The sequence below is a fragment of the Mesoplodon bidens genome (assembly GCF_964165515.1).
Source record: "Mesoplodon bidens genome assembly, chromosome: 11".
Taxonomy (NCBI): domain Eukaryota; kingdom Metazoa; phylum Chordata; class Mammalia; order Artiodactyla; family Ziphiidae; genus Mesoplodon; species Mesoplodon bidens.
Window position 1 is genome coordinate 57531873 of NC_138167.1, and position 21048 is coordinate 57552920.

The 21048-nt window shown below is 55.4% G+C and overlaps 2 protein-coding genes across 7 annotated transcripts; both read left to right on the forward strand.

The window, feature by feature from the left end:
- The first annotated feature begins 8184 nt into the window (after positions 1-8184).
- Positions 8185-11805, forward strand: CHKB (choline kinase beta). 3 transcript variants are annotated; one of them, XM_081247926.1, is made up of 11 exons: positions 8187-8684; positions 8880-8988; positions 9262-9465; positions 9570-9703; positions 9976-10071; positions 10260-10318; positions 10406-10487; positions 10617-10725; positions 10869-10972; positions 11268-11349; positions 11495-11805. In XM_081247926.1, the coding sequence occupies exons 1-11, from the start codon at positions 8461-8463 to the stop codon at positions 11567-11569; spliced, it is 1278 nt and encodes a 425-aa protein (XP_081104052.1). In that variant the 5' UTR covers positions 8187-8460; the 3' UTR covers positions 11570-11805. The 3 variants fall into 3 exon arrangements, with proteins under 3 accessions (XP_081104054.1, XP_081104052.1, XP_081104053.1); XM_081247927.1 differs by having other exon boundaries at positions 8188-8684; positions 9262-9375; XM_081247928.1 differs by lacking the exon at positions 11268-11349 and having other exon boundaries at positions 8185-8684.
- A 563-nt stretch (positions 11806-12368) lies between these two features.
- Positions 12369-20841, forward strand: CPT1B (carnitine palmitoyltransferase 1B). Of its 4 annotated transcripts, none has more exons than XM_081247922.1 (19): positions 12369-12430; positions 12943-13120; positions 13474-13613; positions 13927-14104; positions 14318-14419; positions 14610-14747; positions 14824-14925; positions 15839-15946; positions 16022-16106; positions 16758-16953; positions 17238-17423; positions 17520-17625; positions 17723-17839; positions 18262-18426; positions 18505-18639; positions 18735-18887; positions 19428-19541; positions 20050-20142; positions 20281-20841. In XM_081247922.1, exons 2-19 carry the CDS (start codon positions 12980-12982, stop codon positions 20362-20364), a joined length of 2343 nt encoding a protein of 780 aa, XP_081104048.1. In that variant the 5' UTR covers positions 12369-12430; positions 12943-12979; the 3' UTR covers positions 20365-20841. The 4 variants fall into 4 exon arrangements, with proteins under 4 accessions (XP_081104048.1, XP_081104050.1, XP_081104049.1 ...); XM_081247924.1 differs by having other exon boundaries at positions 14848-14925; XM_081247923.1 differs by lacking the exon at positions 12369-12430 and adding an exon at positions 12687-12699.
- Positions 20842-21048: the final 207 nt, after the last annotated feature.

Sequence of the window (21048 nt, forward strand, 5' to 3'; positions counted from 1 at the left end):
GCTGCAAGAAAGAAGAAACTAACACGTCCAAGGCTGGCGATTCCAGATGTTTGCCCTTTTTACTTTACTTCCCTCTCTGATTCTATAAAAGAAACTGGCGTCTAGACCTCAATAAGATGGTTATTTTGAGACACTAGTCTGCCATCTTCTCGGTCTGCTGGCTTTCCGAATAAAGTTGTATTCCTTGCCTCAAAAAAAAGAATTTCATCATTTAAAAAATATTTTATTTCTCTTGCCTCTTATATTTGTATCATTTCTAGATTTCTGTTTTTGCTCTTGCTATTTCTCTCTTCCATATGGTCTGCTCTATTTCCAATTCTTCCTAATGCATCCTTCATCTCATTTATTGAGTTTTTCAGCTCTAGAATTTGTTTTTTTTTTTAGAGTTTCAATCTCTTTGGTAAAGTATTCCTTCTGTTTATTAACTTTCTTCCTGAGCCTATTTAACTACCTTTATGAGTTTTCTTGCAGCTAATTGATTTTCTTCATGACAGCTATTTTGAATTCTCCATCAGTTAGATCACAATATTCCATGATTTTAAGTTTAGTTTCTGGAGAACTCATTTTCTTTTCGTGGTGCAGTGTTACCATGGTTCTTTGTGGTGCTTGATAAATTGTTCCTCTGCCAGTGCATGTGAAGTTGCAAACAGCTTCCTGCTTGATTCTGAGCTGCCTCTTGTTATATTTGAGAGTCAGCACTTTCCACCCTCCACTGCCTCTGCCAGGGGTGTCGCCCTGTGACCTCATGATCACTTCTTGTACCTCTGGAGTCATTGGTATCTTGCTGCTGCCAGTGTTGCTAGTGTTGCTCCCTGGGGCACCAGGAGAGTGGGCTCTTCCATTTTGCCTGGGATCCCCTGGGCCGCAGGTTCTGCCACTGCCGGGGGAGGGTTTGGGTGGGGGTAGCCAGTGTTGCACAGGTACCGCTGTCATGTCCACTGTAAGGTGCACAGGCTCTGTCATTGCAGGGTGGGGGGAGTCATGGGCCCCTCTGCAGCTGAAGGGATGGGATCCCAGGCCTCATGGCCACCATTGCCAGTTGCCTATGGCTGCCACGGTGGCTGGGGCGATGGCATCACATGCGTCACTTCCCCTGCTACTGCCAAGTTCTCTGGGGCTGCAGGCTCAGCTGCTGCAGGTGGGAATCCAGGACTGCAGGCACCACTCCACTGCTCCCCCAGTTCCACCTCCTCTATGGGTTCTGGTCCACCCACCTTCAGATGTACAGAAGTATGGAATTCTCCAGCACCCTAGTATATGGGGCAGAGGCACCCTTTTAGCATTGTGAATGTTTTACTGGTTGAAGATTGAAGGGGAGAGACAAAGGGAAGGTCTCAATTTGCCATGTTGCAGACATCCCTCCACGAAACACTATTTTTACTTGAAAGAAAATTGACAAACTATGGTTATTCTGACTTGAGTGTTTGGCAAACACTTTCTCAAAAATGAATAAAGTGAGTGTGTCACTTCATGGAAATGGCAAACACTTTCTCAAAAATGAATAAAGTGAGTGTGTCACTTCATGGAAAACAACTGATAGTATTTATTGCCAATGATAAAATTTGTGCTTTTAAGCAAAACTTAGATTTTTGGAAAACATGTATCTATCATCATGAGCTTAAAGTTTCTCAATATTTAAATATTTTTCTGATGAGATTGGTGGTGACATTAACAAGTGTGATTTTTAAAATATTATATAATAAAATTTGTCAAAAATTGGAAGATCTATATAACTCAGGGAACCAGTTTTTTCCAAATGACAAATGAATGCATGATGTTTTAAAATTATGCATAACTAAAAGACCCATTCTGCATGCAAGACAGAGCAATGGATTTTAATGTAGCAGAAGACGAAAAAGGGGACATCCCTGGTGGCGCAGTGGTTAAGAATCCACCTGCCAATGCAGGGGACACGGGTTCGAGCCTTGGTCCAGGAAGATCCCACATGCCACAGAGCAAGTAAGCCCGTGTGCCACAACTGCTGAGCCTGCGCTCTAGAGCCCGTGAGCCACAACTATTGAGCCCGTGCACCACAACTACTGAAGCCCGTGTGCCTAGAGCCCATACTCCACAACAAGAGAAGCCACTGCAATGAGAAGCCCATGCACTGCAATGAAGAGTAGCATCCATTTGCTGCAACTAGAGAAAGCCCGTGTGCAGCAATGAAGACCCAATGCAACCCAAAATAAAAAGATAAATAAATAATAAATAAATTTATTTTAAATTTTTTTCTAAAAAAAAAAAGACAAAAAAGTTCATTGATATGGTTTCAAATTCCAAATTGCAACTAACCTCTAAGAAACTACCTCTTGTCAACTCTTGGTGTAGTATCAACGAAGATCCACAATTATCTGAAAAAGCTATTGTTTGCTTCCAACTACAAACCTAAGTCAGGCTGGGTTTTCTTCACGTTTCAACCAAAACAACACATGGAAGAGACTGCCTGCAGAAGCAGGTACAAGAACCAGCCATCTCCAGCTAAGCAGACACTAAAGAAACTTGCAAAAATGTAAAAAACAATGCCACTATTCTCATCAAAGTTTTATTTTATAAAATAGTTATTTTGTAAGATATTATTTATGTTAACATGTTGAGGGCTTATTATCATTTTAAATGAATAAATAAATCATTCCCTCATGCATATACCATACTTTTTCAAGCGTTCAGTCAGAAAAATCAAATCCTGTCCAAGGGAGAAAAATTACTCTGGACTCAGAACTTTTCATCTCCAATATTCAAAGTCTAGGACACAATGGAATGACGAGACAACAGCTGTGAGGGAAAGAAGTGGTGACTGTGGCAGGACAGGAAAATGATCCCCCAAGAGAGAGTCACATCCTAATGCTTGGAACCTGTAAATGTCACCTTATTTGGAAAAAGGATCTTTGCAGATTTGATTTAATTAAGGATTTTGAGATGAGGAGATTATCCTGGATTATCCAGGTTGGCCCTGAATATGATCACAGTGTGTTTATAAGAGAGCTAGAGGGAGGGCTTCCCTGGTGGTGCAGTGGTTAAGAATCTGCCTGCCAGTGCAGGGGACACAGGTTTGATCCCTGGTCTGGGAAGATCCCACATGCCGCAGAGTAACTAAGCCCGTGTGCCACAACTACTGAGCCTGTGCTCTAGAGCCCACGAGCCACAACTACTGAAGCTCGCGTGCCTAGAGCCTGCGCTCCACAACAAGAGAAGCCACCGCAATGAGAAACCCTCGCACCACAACAAAGAGTAGCCCCCGCTCGTCGCAACTAGAGAAAGCCTGCACGCAGCAATGAAGCCCTAACGCAGCCATAAATAAATAAATTTATTAAAAAAAAAAAGAGAGAGAGCTAGAGGGAGATTACACAGACAGAAGAGGTGGGAGCAGTGTTGACCACAGAGCAGAGATTGGAGTGATGCAGCCACATGCTCAGGAATGCTTGCAGCCATCAGAAAAGACAAGGAATGGATTCTCCCTTAGAACTTCCAAGGAAGTGCAGCCCTGGCGACACCATCATTTCAGCACAGTGACAGTGATTTCAAACCCAAAGACTTGGGTATAAATGGTTTGTTCAGGAAGTGATTCCATGAAACAGAAATGAAGGAGGAAAAGAATGGGACAGGAAAGGAGGAATCGAAACATAGGTGTGTGCTCCTTAGGTTACTGCTCTGGGTAACAACGCCTTCGCTTCAGCAGGACCTCCTGAGAAGTGTACAGAATACCTCTTAGGATTGTCCAACCATTCCTCCACTGACTCCTGTCTCCAGGCCCTGAGGTTGCCCCCCAGAGACCTAGGCTGTGCTGGTGAGCAGGCCAGGTAGGCTCCTGTGGTGTCAGAGAAGGCCTGGGGCAGGAAGTTCAAAGACACACAGCAGGTGCCAGAGGTGCATCTCTGTAAGTCCACGGCAATTAAAGGTGTGCTGAGGGCATCATTCAAGACACCAGCTCTTGTATCCCACAGTCTACGCAGGCACCACATTAAGTCCACGCTGCCACGATTCTTTGAGGTGAAGTCTCGAAGGTCACAACCTTTACAAAAGCCTTAATATAAGAGTGTTAGTAGAACAAATACAGTCCCCACTGCCACACCTGCTCCTGAGGCTGTAGCTAATATTGGTCATGTCCCTTCTCCTCTGCCCATTCTAGGTTTCCCTCACTGTCAGCCAGCACTTCAGCTGGTCCACATGGCTCTCCTGGTCAGGTTACGAGACCTCCATCCCTGAAGGCCCTGAGCCCTTGGCAGGCTGTGGCTGCTCTTATCACTTGGCATGGAAGCAACCACACAGAACCAGGCGAATCCTCCATACTAGACCAACTCCTGATTGCCCCATTAAGTAGCAGCAACCCTATCTACCTCTAATAATCGGGATCTATTATCCCCTCCTTCTTTGCCTGCTGGTTCACCGGCATAAGCAGCTCAAAGTGACCTGGTGGAACTTGCAGATTCTGGTTCAGTGGAGGCGTCCTTTTCCGGAATCAGCGGAAGCTCCCTTGTGGAAGTGTTTCCTACCTGGGAACCAGGGGATCTAATCCAGCAGAGCTCTAGGCTGCTCGTAGGTAATACAGGGTATCACAGAAGCGGTACAGCCCACGGCAATGTGTACATTGCTGTACCTTTTTCACTGTAAAATGAGCTTCTTGGTCCAAGGTAATGTTTTTTTTTTGTTTTTTTTTTTTGCGGTATGTGGGCCTCTCACTGTTGTGGCCTCTCCCGTTGCGGAGCACAGGCTCCGGACGCGCAGGCCCAGCGGCCATGGCTCACGGGCCCAGCCGCTCCGCGGCACGCGGGATCCTCCCAGACCGGGGCACGAACCCGCGTCCCCCGCATCGGCAGGTGGACTCCCAACCACTGCGCCACCAGGGAAGCCCCCAAGGTAATGTTATACCTGATCCCGTGTTGGTAAATCGAGCATTCTCTAAGCTGCTAGATGGTAATGCTACTGTAAGACCTTGTGGATAGGGAAGGCAAACTCATATCCAGAGCAGGTATCAATTCCAGTAAAGATGAATCAATCTCTCTCCTGGGTGGAAAGGATCTGCTGTAATGAACCTGTCACCGAGTCATCTAGGGATGGTACCATATCAGGAGCTCAGCACTAAGACTGCTAACAGGTCAGAAACTCATAGGCAGTAATAATTAGATAAGCCTTGATAAGAAAGAGCCTGTGTTGGTGGGCATAGCTTGCCACCATGGCAACTCCATTCACGGCCTCACCTTACAAGCACAAGTGTAGCCAAGGACAGAAGCTGACTGACATCTATACATCCAATCTGTTACCCAGTGACCCCTTTTCAGTGGGTATTAACATGAGGCACAAAGGTACACACACCTGTGGCCAGTGCTATAGGTCCATCTTCTTTCCCAGACCTCCTTGTCTCCAGTATTCCCCTCTTGCTCTTTCCAGGTCCCTGACCAACGAGCAAGACATCTGCCTTAACCCAGAAGTTTATGTGCACACCTTCCTTAGGCCACTCTTCTGTCCACTCCCTTCCCTCCCTACAAAGTGAATATCCAAGTGTACTGCTCGAAGCTCTGGTCTCTGGAAGGATTCTCTTCATTACTGTCCTTCAGAGCCACCTGAAATGGGATGGTAGTGCAGCAGTACTTCATTTTCAGCTCATATCAACACATCAAGCTGACCCATCTGTGAACCAGACCTAAATTTTTCTTCCTGTCTGCTAAGAAGCACTGGTACAACAAGGTGGGAGATGTGCGGGCCACAGCCACCTCTTCCTATAAATGACCAGTACTCTCTGGACAGACTGGGGTCCAAACCTTTTTCACTGGGCAGTGAATTGCTACTGAGCCTGGTGGATTTGCCAGTATCTAGTTTAGGACAGGCAGATTTGGTCACATGATCATTTGATGCCCCATAATCAGGCACCCAGTCTCCAATTGGGCCCCATAGTGTGCCAGAAGCTGCTTTCAATTGGTGAGTAGTTCTTCACTGTAGCTGGCATGGTCTTGCTTCAGAACCCTAGGGGTGAGCACTCCAAATCTCCTGTTGGAGCCTACCAAAGGCGCTGCACAGGGTCCCTATCTGCCACAGATAAGCCATAACCCATTGGTTCTGTTAAGAGACAGGGGAACCCATCCTCCAGTGTGGATCTTCACCAGAGCCCTCCTTTGCTCTGGGCCCCATTCAAAACCAGCAGTCTTCCAAGCCACCCGATAAATGGGTCAGAACAGTATTCCCAAGTGTGGTACATGCTGACTCCAAAATCCAGAGGCGCATGGAGTGGTAGGCCTCATTTTTCATGTTAGGGATGCAAGATGCAGTAACTTGCCCTTATCTCAGAGGTGATGGCCTGGTTTGCCCTACAACACTGCACCCCTGGAAACTTCACTGATGACAGGCTCCAGAACTTCTGAGGGTTTATCTCTCATCCTCTGACATACATTGTCTTACCAGGGACAGAGCACTTGTCACTTCCTTCCTCACTGTGTCCAATTAGCATAATTTCATCAGTTTTATGGAGAATGTCCAGATGATCAAGGTCTCAACGATTACACTGTGACAGAAAGCATGACTTAAAACAGACTTGAAGTAAGACAATGTATATGTTTGGCTGTCCTTCCCATATAAAAGTGAACTGCTTTTGGAAACTTACTCTTTACTACTGGAAATTAAAAGGAATGTTCACCACCTCAATTGCATTATCAGGTGCCAAAGGTGCATTAATCGGTTCCAGTACAGATACCTCACCTGACACAGCTGCTGTGATTAGGGATACTAATTGGCTAAGTTTGTGGTAGTCCACCATCATTTACTTGAATCCATCTGGATTTTGCAGGGGCCATTCAGGTGAATTGAAGGTGATGTAGTAGGGATTTATGTCTTTGAGAGTAAGCAATCTCTGCAATCCCACATGGAATGCAGCATTGGAGAGGGTGGGGAGTTTCAGAGGCTTCCACTTCGCTCTTCCTACCATGACTCTTATTCCACAGGTGAGGGATCAATGTACAGGCTCTCCCCACTGCTAGGTATAATTACCCCAAGTATGTACTGGGACCAGAGAAGTGACCTCAAGACTTGGGTCAGGACTCTGTTTATCATCTGACTTCCACAGCCTCTACTCAAACCAGTGATTCATGATGCTTCATGTACCCTGGCACACATGTCACCTCAGATCTTGTATCTAACAGCCCTTGAAAGGTCTGGATAGTCCCTTTTCCAAAGTAAATGTGTTACTTTGTTAAGAGGCGCTGGGTCCCTTTGGGGAAGGATTAGGGGAATATTTTTTTATGTACTTATGGTGGCACTGTAGGATCCTTTCTATAAGAGACCAAGCCTCCCTTTCAACCAGTGGACTCCAGGTCTCAGAACTGGCTCAGATTTAAATACAGAGTGAGGGATCATGATTTCCCATTGCAGTAACTGACATTTGCTTTCTGATCACCAATTCTTGATTTCTTTCTCGTTATTCAAATCAAACACCACTCAGGTCAGCTGTCCATCTACTTCACCCCAAAGAACACCATGGTCCAACAGTGCCACAGATTCCCGTGGATCAAGTCTTCCTGGTCGCCACTCCAGCATGAGGCAGAAGAAATGCAAGGAGGCATTTCAAACTGCTGTGGTGGGACAAGGAGACGTGATGCAGCCCCAGGTGCCTGCTCCAAGGTGTGAGCCTCTCCTCCTGGGCTTGATTTTAGGTCTGGAGGCAAGAGGGGTAGTGGAGCAGGACATGAAGACAGTGGTTTCAAGCAGGGTAACAATAGCCTCCTCTCAGCGGCGGGCTTCAACTGACAAGGGAGTCTCAGCGGTGAGAAGGGATTTAAGGTTACGCATCAACAAATGTTTATTCGGCACCTACCAGGTGCCCCACACTCCCCACCCCCTAGATGTGAGTCACACACAGTACTCTCTCCCTTTCCCCCAAACTCAGGACTCGCCACACTCATTCAACGGCCCTCTTCCTTGCCCAACTGCCCCGGGGGCCAAATCTGTCCAGTGAGGGGCTGCCGCCGCCGCCGCTGCCCGCGCTGCCCTGTCCGCTCCCAGACCCTGACGAAGGCCCACCTCGCCTCACGGGCACTTTACCAGTGACACCGCCCTTATGCGCCGGACCGGCTTCTCAGCCTGTTACGCGCCACCCGCCCACGTGGTTAGCTCACGTGACACGCCACTGCGTCGTGGGCCCGACCGCTCAGGGCGCTTCTGATTGGCCCGCGCCATTTCCTGTTTCCGGGTTAAGGTCCAAACAGCACTGTCTTTCGAGTGGCCCAGCCAAGAGAGAGAGGCCATTGGTCTTCGCTCTGAGCAGGGGGCGGGGCACAGCCTTCGGAACCAGCACCCGGACGAGGGTCTCCGAGACAGCCGAACGGCACCGCAAAGAGCCGAATAGAGCCAAGGAGACCCGAGTACGACCGGAGCAGCGCAGGCTGGCCGGAAGCGGAGCCGAGCGCAGCCGGAAGGAGCCGAGCGTGCCCGAAGGGTCTGTGCGCGGCGGGGTGTTGGCCGGGCCAAGCCCGAGCCATGGCGGCTGAGGGGACAGAAGTGGCCGGAGGCGGGGCTGTTGGAGGCCGCCTGGCCAAGGACAGCTTGCGGCAGGCTATGTGCCCCGACGCGGCCCCGAACCGGAGGCGCGGCTCGGCGCGGTCGCGAGACGCCGAGCGCCGAGCCTACCAGTGGTGCCGGGAGTACTTGGGCGGGGCCTGGCGCCGAGTACGGCCGGAGGAGCTGAGGGTTGACCCCGTGAGGTGGGAGGTCAGGGGTCATCCCCTCCTGTGCGCGGGCCGGGGTCAGGCTCAGGCTCGGGCCAGCGGGACACTCAGCGTTCCTGGGCCGGGGGCGGGGCGGGGCCGGGAGCGACGGGGGAGCGCGGGGCGCGGGGGCTGGACGCCTGGCCGGTGGAGCGGATGGCGGGCTGAGCGCGCCCTGCTGTGGGTCTGCAGCGGAGGCCTCAGTAACCTGCTCTTCCGCTGCTCGCTGCCTGACCACCTGCCCAGCGTTGGCGAGGAGCCCCGGGAGGTGCTGCTGCGGCTGTACGGGGCCATCCTGCAGGTGAGGAGGGAGTGAAGGCCGCAGTGGCCTTAGGACCTCTTACCCAAGTGTGGCAGGTGGTATGGTCCCCACTAAGCAATTGAGGACACTGAGCCTTAGGGGCTAAGTATTTTGTCCATTATGATACTAATTCCTGCGCTCTGGAGCCCCCGGGCAATAGAACAAGAAGTCCCAGATGTGGTGGGAGGAGCAAAAAGACCTTCGTGTGTGTCAGCGCCACTTTGCCTCTGGCCCCTTGTGACCATGGTCGCTTCGCTGTCTGTTTTCCTTCAGGGAGTGGACTCCTTGGTCCTTGAAAGTGTGATGTTCGCCATCCTTGCAGAGCGGTCACTGGGGCCCCAGCTCTACGGAGTCTTTCCAGAGGGCCGGCTGGAACAGTACATCCCAGTACGAGCCCGGCCCCGACCTCCCCGAAGCATCTCCTTCCCCAGCCCCTATTCCCCTTCCCAATGTCTGCCTTCACATCCCTCACCCCAGGTAGGGAATTTTCCCCAAGCCCTGACTTCCCCCACCTCCATTGCCCCACCCTTCCCCCCTCCTGCCCCAGCCCCTTCACCACCCTGATAGGTTCCTGGGTGCAGAGCCGGCCACTGAAGACGCATGAACTTCGAGAGCCCGTGTTGTCCGCAGCCATCGCCACGAAGATGGCCCAGTTCCATGGCATGGAAATGCCTTTCACTAAGGAGCCCCACTGGCTATTTGGGACCATGGAGCGGTGAGTCGGGGCCCTCCTCAGGGCTCCTGCACATAGGCTGAACCCTCATGTTGGCAGTTACTATGCTGGGCTGTGACTGAATGCATCTAGTGCTCTGTCCAACTCTCCAGTTGAGTGGATCAAGTGTCCCACTGTCTAGCATGGTTTCTCACGCAACAGGCTTCCAGATGATTGCCAGACAAGTCATTCGGTGACCGAATGGGTAGGACAGCCTGGCCTGGGGTAGAGGGGAGGGATAGCAGAGTGAGTATATCCTATTCTTTGGGCTTCAGGTATTTAAAGCAGATCCAGGACCTACCCCCCACTGGCCTCCCCCAGATGAACCTGCTGGAGATGTACAGCTTGCAGGACGAGATGGGCAGCCTCAGGTGAGGGCAGGCACGATGGGGCAGGGGTGGGGGGATGGGGACAGAAGAGCACAGGAGATGTGCCAGGCACCTAGTGGGGTCCTCCCCAGGATTTGCTGGAGGCTGGGGTCAAGGCCTCGCCCACGCGGGTGCCTCTGACCCTCCTTTCGTCACTCCTGCTCAGGACCCATGCCCGTGTTCCCCTGCAGGAAGTTGCTAGACTCTACCCCATCACCAGTGGTCTTTTGCCACAATGACATCCAGGAAGGTAGGAGAAGGCATCTGAGTCTCCCAACCTCGGGTGAGGGGGGCCAGAGGACCCTGGAGTGACCAGAACCTCACCACATTCCTCCAGGGAACATCTTACTGCTCTCAGAGCCAGAAAACGCTGACGGCCTCATGCTGGTCGACTTCGAGTACAGCAGTTATAACTACAGGTGAGGGTAAGAGGGTGGCCTCCCATGGGTCTGTTCCCGCAGTGCCCTGGTAAAGCAGACCAGGCCTTCATCTCTGCATCCCAGCTGCCCAGCGTATTTGGGGACTGAGTGTCCACCTTATTCCCTCAGGGGCTTTGACATTGGGAACCATTTTTGTGAGTGGGTTTACGATTACACTCACGAGGAGTGGCCTTTCTACAAAGCGCGGCCTGCAAACTACCCCACCCGGGGACAGCAGGTATGTGGGCCAGGAGCTGGGGAGCAGGAGCTGGCTTAGAGGGGAGGAGGAGGTTGAAGTCTGGAAGGAATGGCGAGCAAGGGTGTTAACTGGGAAATGCTCCCCAGTCTCCCCATTTTCTGACTCTTGTCTTTTGATCTCAGCTCCATTTTATTCGCCACTACCTGGCGGAGGTAAAGAAAGGTGAGACCATCTCCCAAGAGGAGCAGAGGAAACTGGAAGCAGATTTGCTGGCAGAGGCTAACCGGTGAGGAAAGACGTGTGGGGCAGGGGTAGAGCAGGGTGCAGAGGCAAGGGGGGGGGATGTGGCAGGTAGACTCACTGGGCTGCAGGTTAGGTGTCAGTGCAAAGTGGGGGCAGGAAGTGAGGATGAGGTCTGAGGCTGATGGGGAAGAACAGTTTGAGAGTGGGAAGAGTCAGGACAGGGTAGGGGTTAGGACGATAGGGGAGAAGTTAGAGCTTTGGGGCTTGACCAGCCTGGGGGAGGGGGTTCAGGCAGTGCCAAATGTGCTCTGAACCCCCCTTTTCCTGCTCCCCCTCAGGTATGCTCTGGCATCTCATTTCTTCTGGGGTCTCTGGTCCATCCTCCAGGCATCCATGTCCACTATAGAATTTGGTTACTTGGTAAGTAACCAGGTTGGGTGAGTTAGGTGTGGGGACGGGGCACAGCAGAGGCCTCGGACCCTCTAGGCCAGCTGTGGGCAGACTGAGGGGGGTGTGGGGTGCTAGTCCCAACCCTTCTCACCAGTGCGCGGGGTTCCTTCCTTAGGAGTACGCCCAGTCTCGGTTCCAGTTCTACTTCCAGCAGAAGGGACAGCTGACCAGCTTCCACCCCTCATCCTGACTGTCCACCTCCCAACTCCTTGGATTTCTCCTGGAGCCTCCAGGGCAGGACCTTGGAGGGAGGGACAAAGGGGAGGCCCTGGGGACTGGGCTGAGCACGAGTGAGACTGGGGTTGAGGAGGCTGACCTCCCCCACCCACCCACCCACCCCCACGTTTGAGCAGGTCCCCACCGCAGGCAAGTGGGCAGAAGCCCTGGGATGTGTACCGTAAGACAATAAACTAGCTTCTTTCTTCACACCGTCCTAACCCTGCTTGGGGGCGGCGGAAAGTACCGACCAAGGGCTGCACACAGATTGACAAAGGGGCCACTGCTAGGAGCCTCAGTTTCCCCTCCTGAGAAGCGTGGCTGTTGGGTGATCTGGGCTTGAAAGTGGTTAGGGGTCCATTCTGCTCTCCCCCACCCCGGCTCCAGCTTAGAAGTGATAAATACTCGGAGGACTTGGGTCGGGCAGTGGGGAGTTACAGGGTACAAAGAGGGCCCCGGGTGGGGCCGCCCAACCCTGAGCGCCGGACATCAGGGAACAGCAGGCACAGCTGACACACTGGTGACCTTTTCCCTACATTCGGCTATTTTTAGCTCTAATGCCACCATCCTCACGTGAGACCCGTTGGGCGCCCCAGGCTCTCAGACCTTTGAGCCATCTTCATCTTGCAGAAACCCGGCTCCCCCCCACTCCTGATTCCCGCCACGGAGCCGGGGAGATTGTGGTTGCCGCCCCCCCAAGTGTTCTCTCAACCCAAATTTGGGAGTGGGTGTCAGGTTCCCGGTGAGGGCGGGACTTAGGTGGCCAGGCCTGAAGGACGTGGGGACACAGGCCAGAGTGACTGTCCCCACAAGCGGACAGGAGCACACCCGAGCCGTGAGTGGAGTTGGGGGGTGGCTCTGGGCTGCCGGCCTGGCCCAGGGCTCTGAGCCGGCAGGGGGGGCGGGGGAGGGGGGTAGAGGCTGGTGCCAGGGTCCCACGTGGCAGTGCTGGGGGTACGAAGACCCCGCCTCACTCCAGACCAGACCGACTCCGCTTCCGGGGCCCCTCTAGCCCCCACCCCGAGGCCACCCTACACTGTCCTCGGGATTCCTGACGTTTTCAAGGCCCTGACCCCCTTCCGACCCCCGCACCGTTGCGCGAAGGTTCTGCGGCGGTTGGCGAGGCTGGGGGCCAGGGGTGGGGCCTCGGCGCTGCGGGTGGCCGACGCAGGGCGGAAGGGGAGGGGGGCGGGCTGGGGGCGCGGCCGGGGGCGGGGCCTCGGCGCTGCGGGTGGCCGATCCAGGGCGGAAGGGGAGGGAGGCGGACTGGGGGCGCGGCCAGTGGCCGGAGGCGGGGCCTCGGCGCGGGCGGCCGAGCTGCCCGCACAACCTCCTGCCACCTCCCAGGTGCCCAGCAGCTCCCGGGTGCCCAGCAACCCACAGGATGGCGGAAGCGCACCAGGCTGTGGCCTTCCAGTTCACGGTGACGCCAGAGGGGGTCGACTTCCGGCTCAGTCGGGAGGCCCTAAAACACATCTACCTGTCCGGCATCAACTCCTGGAAGAAACGCCTGATTCGCATCAAGGTGGGCGCAGGTGGTGCTGGTCTCTTCCAGCAGGTGCAGAATCGAGCCTTCCAGGGAGGCAGAGGCTAGGTGTCAGCTGCTGCCCATTGTCAAGGTCCTCCACCACCACCTCGGCTGGCAGCTCTATGGAGTGACAGGCTCCAGCAGTGCAGAAACCAGAGGGGTGCTCAAGGCGTGGAGAGGAGATGGGTGTGCAGGAAGTGTCAGTGGGACACAGTAATCAGGTGCTGCAGGTGTGGGAATGTGGAGGGGCGTCCACCAGACGTGAAGGAGAAGTGAAAACAGGCAAAGACTTGATAGGTGCCTGCTTACCCCAGTCCTTGCTCTGTGAGCATAACTGTTTCTGCCCACAGAATGGCATCCTCAGGGGTGTGTACCCTGGCAGCCCCACCAGCTGGCTGGTCGTCGTCCTGACAACACTGGGTTCCTCCTACTGCAACGTGGACATCTCCATGGGGCTGGTCTGTTTTATCCAGAGATGGCTTCCTGAGGGGTAAGAAGTGGGGCCATGAGAAAGGGCTGGGTGGGCTCCAAGGCCAAGGTTCCTGAGCTGGGCAGTGACAGGACAACAGCCATTGGAGGTAATAGGGGCAACCCTCCCTGGGGGCGACCACCATCTTATTCCCTACTTCTGTAACTTCGTGCGTGATGCACTCAGAGGGTCAGATGTGAGTGTGTCCAGGGAGTTTTTCCTCCTTTGGTGCCTCCCCCAAGGTGGCTCACATACATCAGGACTGCAGAGTCAGAATCTCCCTGAGGTTGGTCTCGAGTGGATCCCCCTGCAGTCCTCTCCCCTTCTCTGATAGATGTGGCCCCTACCGGACCCCACAGACCCGGACACTTCTCAGCATGGCCATCTTCTCCACGGGGGTCTGGATGATGGGCATCCTCTTCTTCCGCCAAACCCTGAAACTGCTGCTTTCCTACCACGGTTGGATGTTTGAGATGCACGGCCAGACCAGCCACTTCACCAGAGTCTGGGCTGTGAGCAGAAGCTGGTGGAGGGGTCCAGGCATCGGGTTTGAGACCCCAGGGCCTCACTTTGGGTTCTGAGCTGGAGGGGACAGCCAGGCGGGGCACTGGTGCCTGGCGGGGTTTGTCCCAGTTCTGAGGGTCTGGGGTAGCCCCTCCAGTGTTTGCTAGTTTCCATTCTTTCCCCCGGCTTCCCCCTCAACATTCTCCACTCTGTACCCCCAGATGTGTGTCCGCCTTCTGTCCAGCCGGCGGCCCATGCTCTACAGTTTCCAGACATCTCTGCCCAAGTTGCCCGTGCCCAGCGTGTCAGCCACAATTCATCGGGTGAGGGCCTGGGTCAGACATCCCAGTGGGCAGGGCAGGCTGGACTCAGAGGACTTATCCAAACATAAGGGACTGTCCCCTACAAAGAGTCGGCTTGAGAGGGAGCAGTGGGGCTGGGCTTGGAAGAAGGTCAGGACAGAGGCAGCTCTTGCTGACTGGCCCTCACACGAGCAATAACTTGGCTGGACAGTACCTAGAATCCGTGCAACACTTACTGGATGACGAGGAATATTACCGAATGGAGACGCTGGCCAAGGAATTCCAGGAGAAGACTGCCCCCAGGCTGCAGAAGTACCTGGTACTCAAGTCATGGTGGGCAACCAATTATGTGAGTTCTACTTCCTGGGCTTACCCTCACCCACCCTGTGTCCTGGCTGCTCACACCCCACCCTCCTCCGCCCCAGCTCCAACCTCCCACCCACCCACAGGTGAGCGACTGGTGGGAAGAGTATGTCTACCTTCAAGGCAGGACTCCCCTCATGGTGAACAGCAACTATTATGTCATGGTAAGGGCTAGAGCCACATGGGCTCCTGTGTGCTCAGCTGTGTCCCCAGCTCTGGTCTCAGGGCAAGGAACCTGGAGGACAGTTCAGAGCCCTAGTGGTGGTTTCTGTAGGCAAGTGGGGGTTCTGAAGTGAGGCCTGAAGGAGAGGGAAGATGCGGGGTGGGGGGTGTCATATCCTGGAAGAATAGTCAGGAAGCAGCTCACAGGCGACGGGGATACTGAGGATCTGGAGAGCCCAGTAGACCCCACAGCCTGATACTGTCACTCCCATAGTTCCCCAGGCTCACTGTCCTGCCCAGCTCAGGCTCTCTCACTTCCTTCCTTGTTCCCTCACTGGCTTTCCAGCCACAACTTCCCAGCTGTCCTGACGCCATTACCAGGGAACTTCCTTAAGTGTGTCTTAAGCAGATCAGAGCTGCTGCTTATAGAGCTCAGGGGGTCACTGTCGGTCCCTATCCCACATGACTGGCCCTTTTCCTGCTCCTAGTACAAGACTGCACAGCCAGCTGGGAGAGGCTGCCCAGCCACTGCCCTGTGCACCTCTTTGCTCTCCCACTTCCAAAGCACGTTTCAAGTAGCATGCTGGCATTCCCCTCTTCCACAAAGCTGTCTTTCCAGAAACCTATATGCATACTTGTCTAGACAAGAGGTTTTAAGCTGTTTTGTAGTGGCAGAACCCCTTGCTCAAAGAAAAATAAACAAAACATCAACAAATACAATGGGTTTGGAAAAGCAGCTCAGGTCAAAGTCAGGGCAGGGGGTTATCTGATCAGTTATGCATTTCACCTCTTGTACTTGGTTCTCAGAGGGTGTGCAGGATGGACTGGGGAAAGGGGGCAAGACACCCCAGACAGAGAGATGCCACTGTGCACACCTGTCGCAGCCTCCTTGCAGGCTCTGCTCTCTCCCTTTAGGACTTAGTGCTCGTCAAGAACACAGACGTGCAGGCAGCCCGCCTGGGAAACATTGTCCACGCCATGATCACGTATCGCCGTAAACTTGACCGTGAAGAGATCAAGCCTGTGAGTTGTGTTGGGGACGAGGGTGTGACCGGGAGAGGAGGCCTGCGTCTGAGCCGTGCCGGGCCTTCCTCCTAGGTGATGGCGCTGGGCATTGTGCCCATGTGCTCCTACCAGATGGAGAGGATGTTCAACACCACCCGGATCCCGGGGAAGGACACAGGTACTAGCGGCCAGGCGCCTGCGCTGGGGCCGCAGGATGGAGGCCACCCCCTCCCAGCTGTGGGCCCGCCACGGCCAGATGCCCTACTGCCTGCTGGTCACCACGCGTCCTCAGTGTCTCAGGGTCATGTAACTGCGAAAAATAGTTGGCGGCCGTTACTAGACACCTGCTGTTTACAGGCACGGTGCTAGTACTGGGACCCTGGGAGACCCAGGTCAGAGCTCCCCCCCTGCAGGGGCTCACAATTCAGGAGTCTCCGCGCAAAGAGCAACAGGAGGCCTAGTGGGTCTCCCCACTCAAGGAGCCTGTAGAGGAGGAGGGGCGGGCTCGCCCAGGGCCCCAGGGCCGCCAAGCAGCACCCGCATTTCCAATGCCAAGACAGTCTGTGGGATTTCCTAGAGCTTTGGTTTCCTCTTCTGTGAAATGCCTCATGGGACTGTGGTTGGCATTAAATGACAGACAGGGAAGCTCAGGGCACGGGGCCTGGCTTGGTGCCAGCAGATTCCGCCCAGGGAAGGGGAAGGGAGGCCAGGCGAAGGGTCCATGCGGTCACCTGGTGTGAGGCTGGGGGGCCATCCTGAGTGGCATGGGGTGGGGGAGGGAATAGCTCCCTACCTTCCCGCCTGAGCCCACCCGTGGCCTCTGCCGCAGATGTGCTGCAGCACCTCACAGACAGCAGGCACGTAGCCGTCTACCACAAGGGCCGCTTCTTCAAGTTGTGGCTCTATGAGGGCTCCCGCCTGCTCAAGCCTCGGGACCTGGAGATGCAGTTCCAGAGGATCCTGGATGACCCCTCCCCACCCCAGCCTGGGGAGGAGAGACTGGCAGCCCTCACCGCAGGGGGAAGGTATTGGGGCCCAGGTTCAGGTGCCGTGTGGAGAGGAGTTGGGTCCTGTGTGCCACCCTGGAACTCGGCCAGAGCCCTCAGCAAGGGAGGAGCTGGGCCCCAGCATCCTCTGCATAAACCAGGACCTGCGGTCGTGAGGGGTGCTGGTGGTAACGGCAGGAGGGTAGCTGCTGTGACCTCTAACTGCCAGTGGCTAGGTGGGGGTGTGTGGAGGGGGGGACCTGGGAGGTGCCCTCACGCCCACAGGGCCCCCCCCCCAGCTCACTCTGCCCTCGCGCCCTCAGAGTGGAGTGGGCTCAGGTACGCCAGGCCTTCTTCGGCTCCGGCAAGAACAAGGCTGCCCTGGATGCCATCGAGCGCGCTGCTTTCTTTGTGGCTCTGGATGAGGAGTCTCACCGCTATGACCCCGAAGACGAGGCCAGCCTCAGCCTCTATGGCAAGGCCCTGCTGCACGGCAGCTGCTACAACAGGTACCGCACCCCCAGCTCCACTGCACGGCCCACCCCGCCCACCCCCGGGCTCCTCCCCCTGCCCCCGCACCGTCGCCCCATCTCCTCCCGCTGCAGGTGGTTCGACAAGTCCTTCACTCTCATCGCTTTCAAGAACGGCCAGCTGGGCCTCAACACAGAACACGCGTGGGCAGACGCCCCTATCATAGGGCACCTCTGGGAGGTAGCAGACCCTGGGAGAGGTCCCGCAGGGCAGGGGCGGGGCGGGGACGGGGGCAGCCGGGCAAGGACGGCCTCTCAGCCTGACCTTGCCCCTGCAGTTTGTCCTGGGCACCGACAGCTTCGACCTGGGCTACACAGAGACTGGGCACTGTCTGGGCAAACCCAACCCTGTGCTGGCCCCCCCTCAGCGGCTGCAGTGGGACATTCCTGAGCAGGTGTGTGGGCCGAGAAGGGGCAGGGGTGGGTGTGCGAAAGGGACAAGTGTCTGAGATGCCCTGTGGCCCTCCCCTCTGTCCCAGCCCCACCCTCAGGGGAAGAGTCCAGAGTGTCTCATGGTCCAGACTGGCTACAGGGAGAATAGAGATCCCAGGACCATTTCGGGACTGGAGAAAGACATGAGGTGTGAACTCGTGTCCAGGGAGCACCTGTCAGTGCCTTCCTCCCCGACAAAGCCCAGCCAGGAATCTGCTGATGCCCCTGGCTTGTCCTTTGCGTCTCCTTCTCCTGAGGATGTCAAGCACACTGCGGCCTGCCCAGCCTTGCCTTCATCCGTTGCTAACGCTCAGGCCTCCTGGACGTGACCCTGGAGTCCCCCTGGAGAGCTCTGCCCCCAGCTGACCCCTCCGTGTCTTGGCAGTGCCAGGCAGTCATCGAGAGCTCCTACCGGGTGGCCAAGGCGCTGGCTGATGACGTGGAATTGTACTGCTTCCAGTTCTTGCCCTTTGGCAAAGGCCTCATCAAGAAGTGCCGGACCAGCCCTGACGCCTTCGTACAGATCGCCCTGCAGCTGGCACACTTCCGGGTAGGAGCCCCAGGCCACCGAGCAGGCGGGGGTGGCACCAGGGCACACCTGCAAGATTCACCCCTCTGTGTTCCCTAGGACAGAGGCAAGTTCTGCCTGACCTATGAAGCCTCGATGACTAGGATGTTCCGGGAGGGACGGACAGAGACCGTACGTTCCTGCACCTGCGAGTCCACAGCCTTTGTTCAGGCCATGGTGCAGGGGCGCCAACTGGTGAGCCCCCCAGGGCCTCGTGCTGACGTGACTGTGCGGCCTCCTGCCTGCTCGAGGGTCAGGGCTACTCTTCACTGCTCCATTTCTGCCCCCAGAAAGCAGACCTCCAAGATCTGTTCCGGAAAGCTGCTGAGAAGCACCAGAATATGTACCGCCTGGCCATGACAGGGGCTGGGATTGACAGGCACCTCTTCTGCCTTTACGTGGTCTCCAAGTACCTGGGGGTCAAGTCCCCTTTCCTGGCTGAGGTCAGTGTTGATGGGTGTGTCCTCTGTCCTCAGGCCCTCTCCTGGTGGGTCTCGGCCTGTTTTCTGTCTGGACAGCTGGGGCCAGTGTTCCCGCTCCATACTCCACCCAGGCCTGTGGACTGGCACCAAGCAGGAGCCTCCCCCTCGTAGAGTTGCTGTTGGCGTGAGGGGGGATGGACAGACAAACATATGTCAGATGGTGGCAGCGCTCGTGAGAGAAGGGCAGAGGCTCAGGGGAATCGGGGCGTCCAGGTGGAGGGAACCTCCAGTGCCCGGACACTGACACTGAGGCAGGAGTGTGGGATGCAGGAGGGACAGCAGGAGGGGTGGGGGGCGGAGCCGGGGGGCGGACAGGCAGGTCACCTGACAGAGGGTTTTGTGCAGAGGCTGTGATGGTGAGAACAGACTAGGGGACCACGGACAGCAATCAGGAAGGTCCTGCATCCTGTCCCTTCTGCATCCTTAGCCAGGACAGTGCCAGGCTCACGCACCTGTCCGCAGGTGTGCGTGGCACCTGACTGCCGGGCCTCCCTGTTGCAGGTGCTCTCAGAACCCTGGCGCCTCTCCACCAGCCAAACTGCTCAATTCCAGATCCGCATGTTTGACCCAAACAAGTACCCCAATCACCTGGGTGCTGGCGGTGGCTTTGGCCCTGTAAGTGCCCTTGAAGGTGGACAGGTGGGAAGGACCAGGGGCCGGGGTGTCAGGGGAGAGTGCAGGGCCTTGAGGAGGTCAGACCAGAGGCAGGAGCACAGCCCTGGACCTGCCCTGCCTGGAAACAGGATAGGTACCTGTCGACCCCAGCAAGAAAGGTGGCTGGGACCCCACCCATGTTGACACCCACTGCTGGAGTGACCCTGCCCGGGGCTTCTGTACCCTCTGAAGTGGGCTTATGGAGAGAGTCCAGATCTCCCACTGAGACACTCATGTGGGCTAGTTTGTTGGGGAGCTAGAGACCCTCTGCAAACATGAAGGGGGCCTCCTGAGGGAACCTGAGGTCCTGGAACCCCCAGTGGGGTCTTCTCTTCTGTTTTCATACTGTTTCCTGGGGATGGGCCCTTCCTGTGAATCTTGTGGGCAGAGCAAGGATAACATCAGCTTGGCTTCCAGATCCTCAAGGTTCAGTTCACCTCTTCTTCTTCACCCCTTGTGCTGCCCTCAGGTAGCTAATGATGGCTACGGGGTTTCCTACATGATCGCGGGTGAGAACACCATCTTCTTCCACGTCTCCAGCAAGTTCTCAAGCTCAGAGACAGTGAGTGTCTCGTGCTCCCACTCAGCCTGAGGAGGGGTCGCCCCCCAGGGCATGTCTGGCTGGGGAAGAACCCTTCCCTGTGGGGACAGAGGGGCGGGGGCTCACCCGGAGGTTGGTCTGAGCTCTTGACTCCCGCAGAATGCCCAGCGCTTTGGGAACCACATCCGCCAAGCTCTGCTGGACATCGCTGATCTTTTCCAAGTTCCCAAGGCTGACAGCTGAGGGCTGGAGAAATGCCAGCTGCCCTTCTGTCCCCACATTGTGAAGGAAGGGGCCTGTGGTCCGCTTGCAGGCACAGAGGTGGCCGTGCACAGGTGCCCAGGCTCCAAGGACACCTCTGGAAGCAGGTGCTCCCTGGGCAGACACTGCTCCCTGAGGGCTCAAGTGGTGGAGGTAGGGCTGGAGCAGGAAGGGAATCTTCTTTTTTTTTTTTTTTTCTTGCTAGATGTTAATAAAAATAAGGCTGTATAATTCTATTTTAGCCCTTAAGTACCTGTGTTTTTTGGTGGGGGAACTAGGAGGCCCTTCCCCTGCTCCGGCCTCAGGCCAGGGACGTGGCAAGGGAAGGTCTAGGGCTGGAGACTATTTGTGAGAGTTTCTGACCTGCTTTGAAAGGTGGGTCTCTGCTGTCTACACCCACATACGCACTTGGAATAAATTCTTGCTTCAGAACCTCCACCTGTTCCCTGGGGCCATTTCTGTTTGTCTTCTGGAGAGTGGGGCCCTCTGTGCACGGACATGTCCTCTGCACCCCGTTGGGCTGGAGCACAGCTCTGTAGAGGCCCTCGGCATAGGAAGGAGCTACAGTCCCAGGCCTGAGGTTTGGGTGCCAGGCGGTCATGTCTGTGAGAGGGCGCACAGGATAATCTGGAGCAACACGTGCTCCTTCCCTTGGGTCAGCTTTTT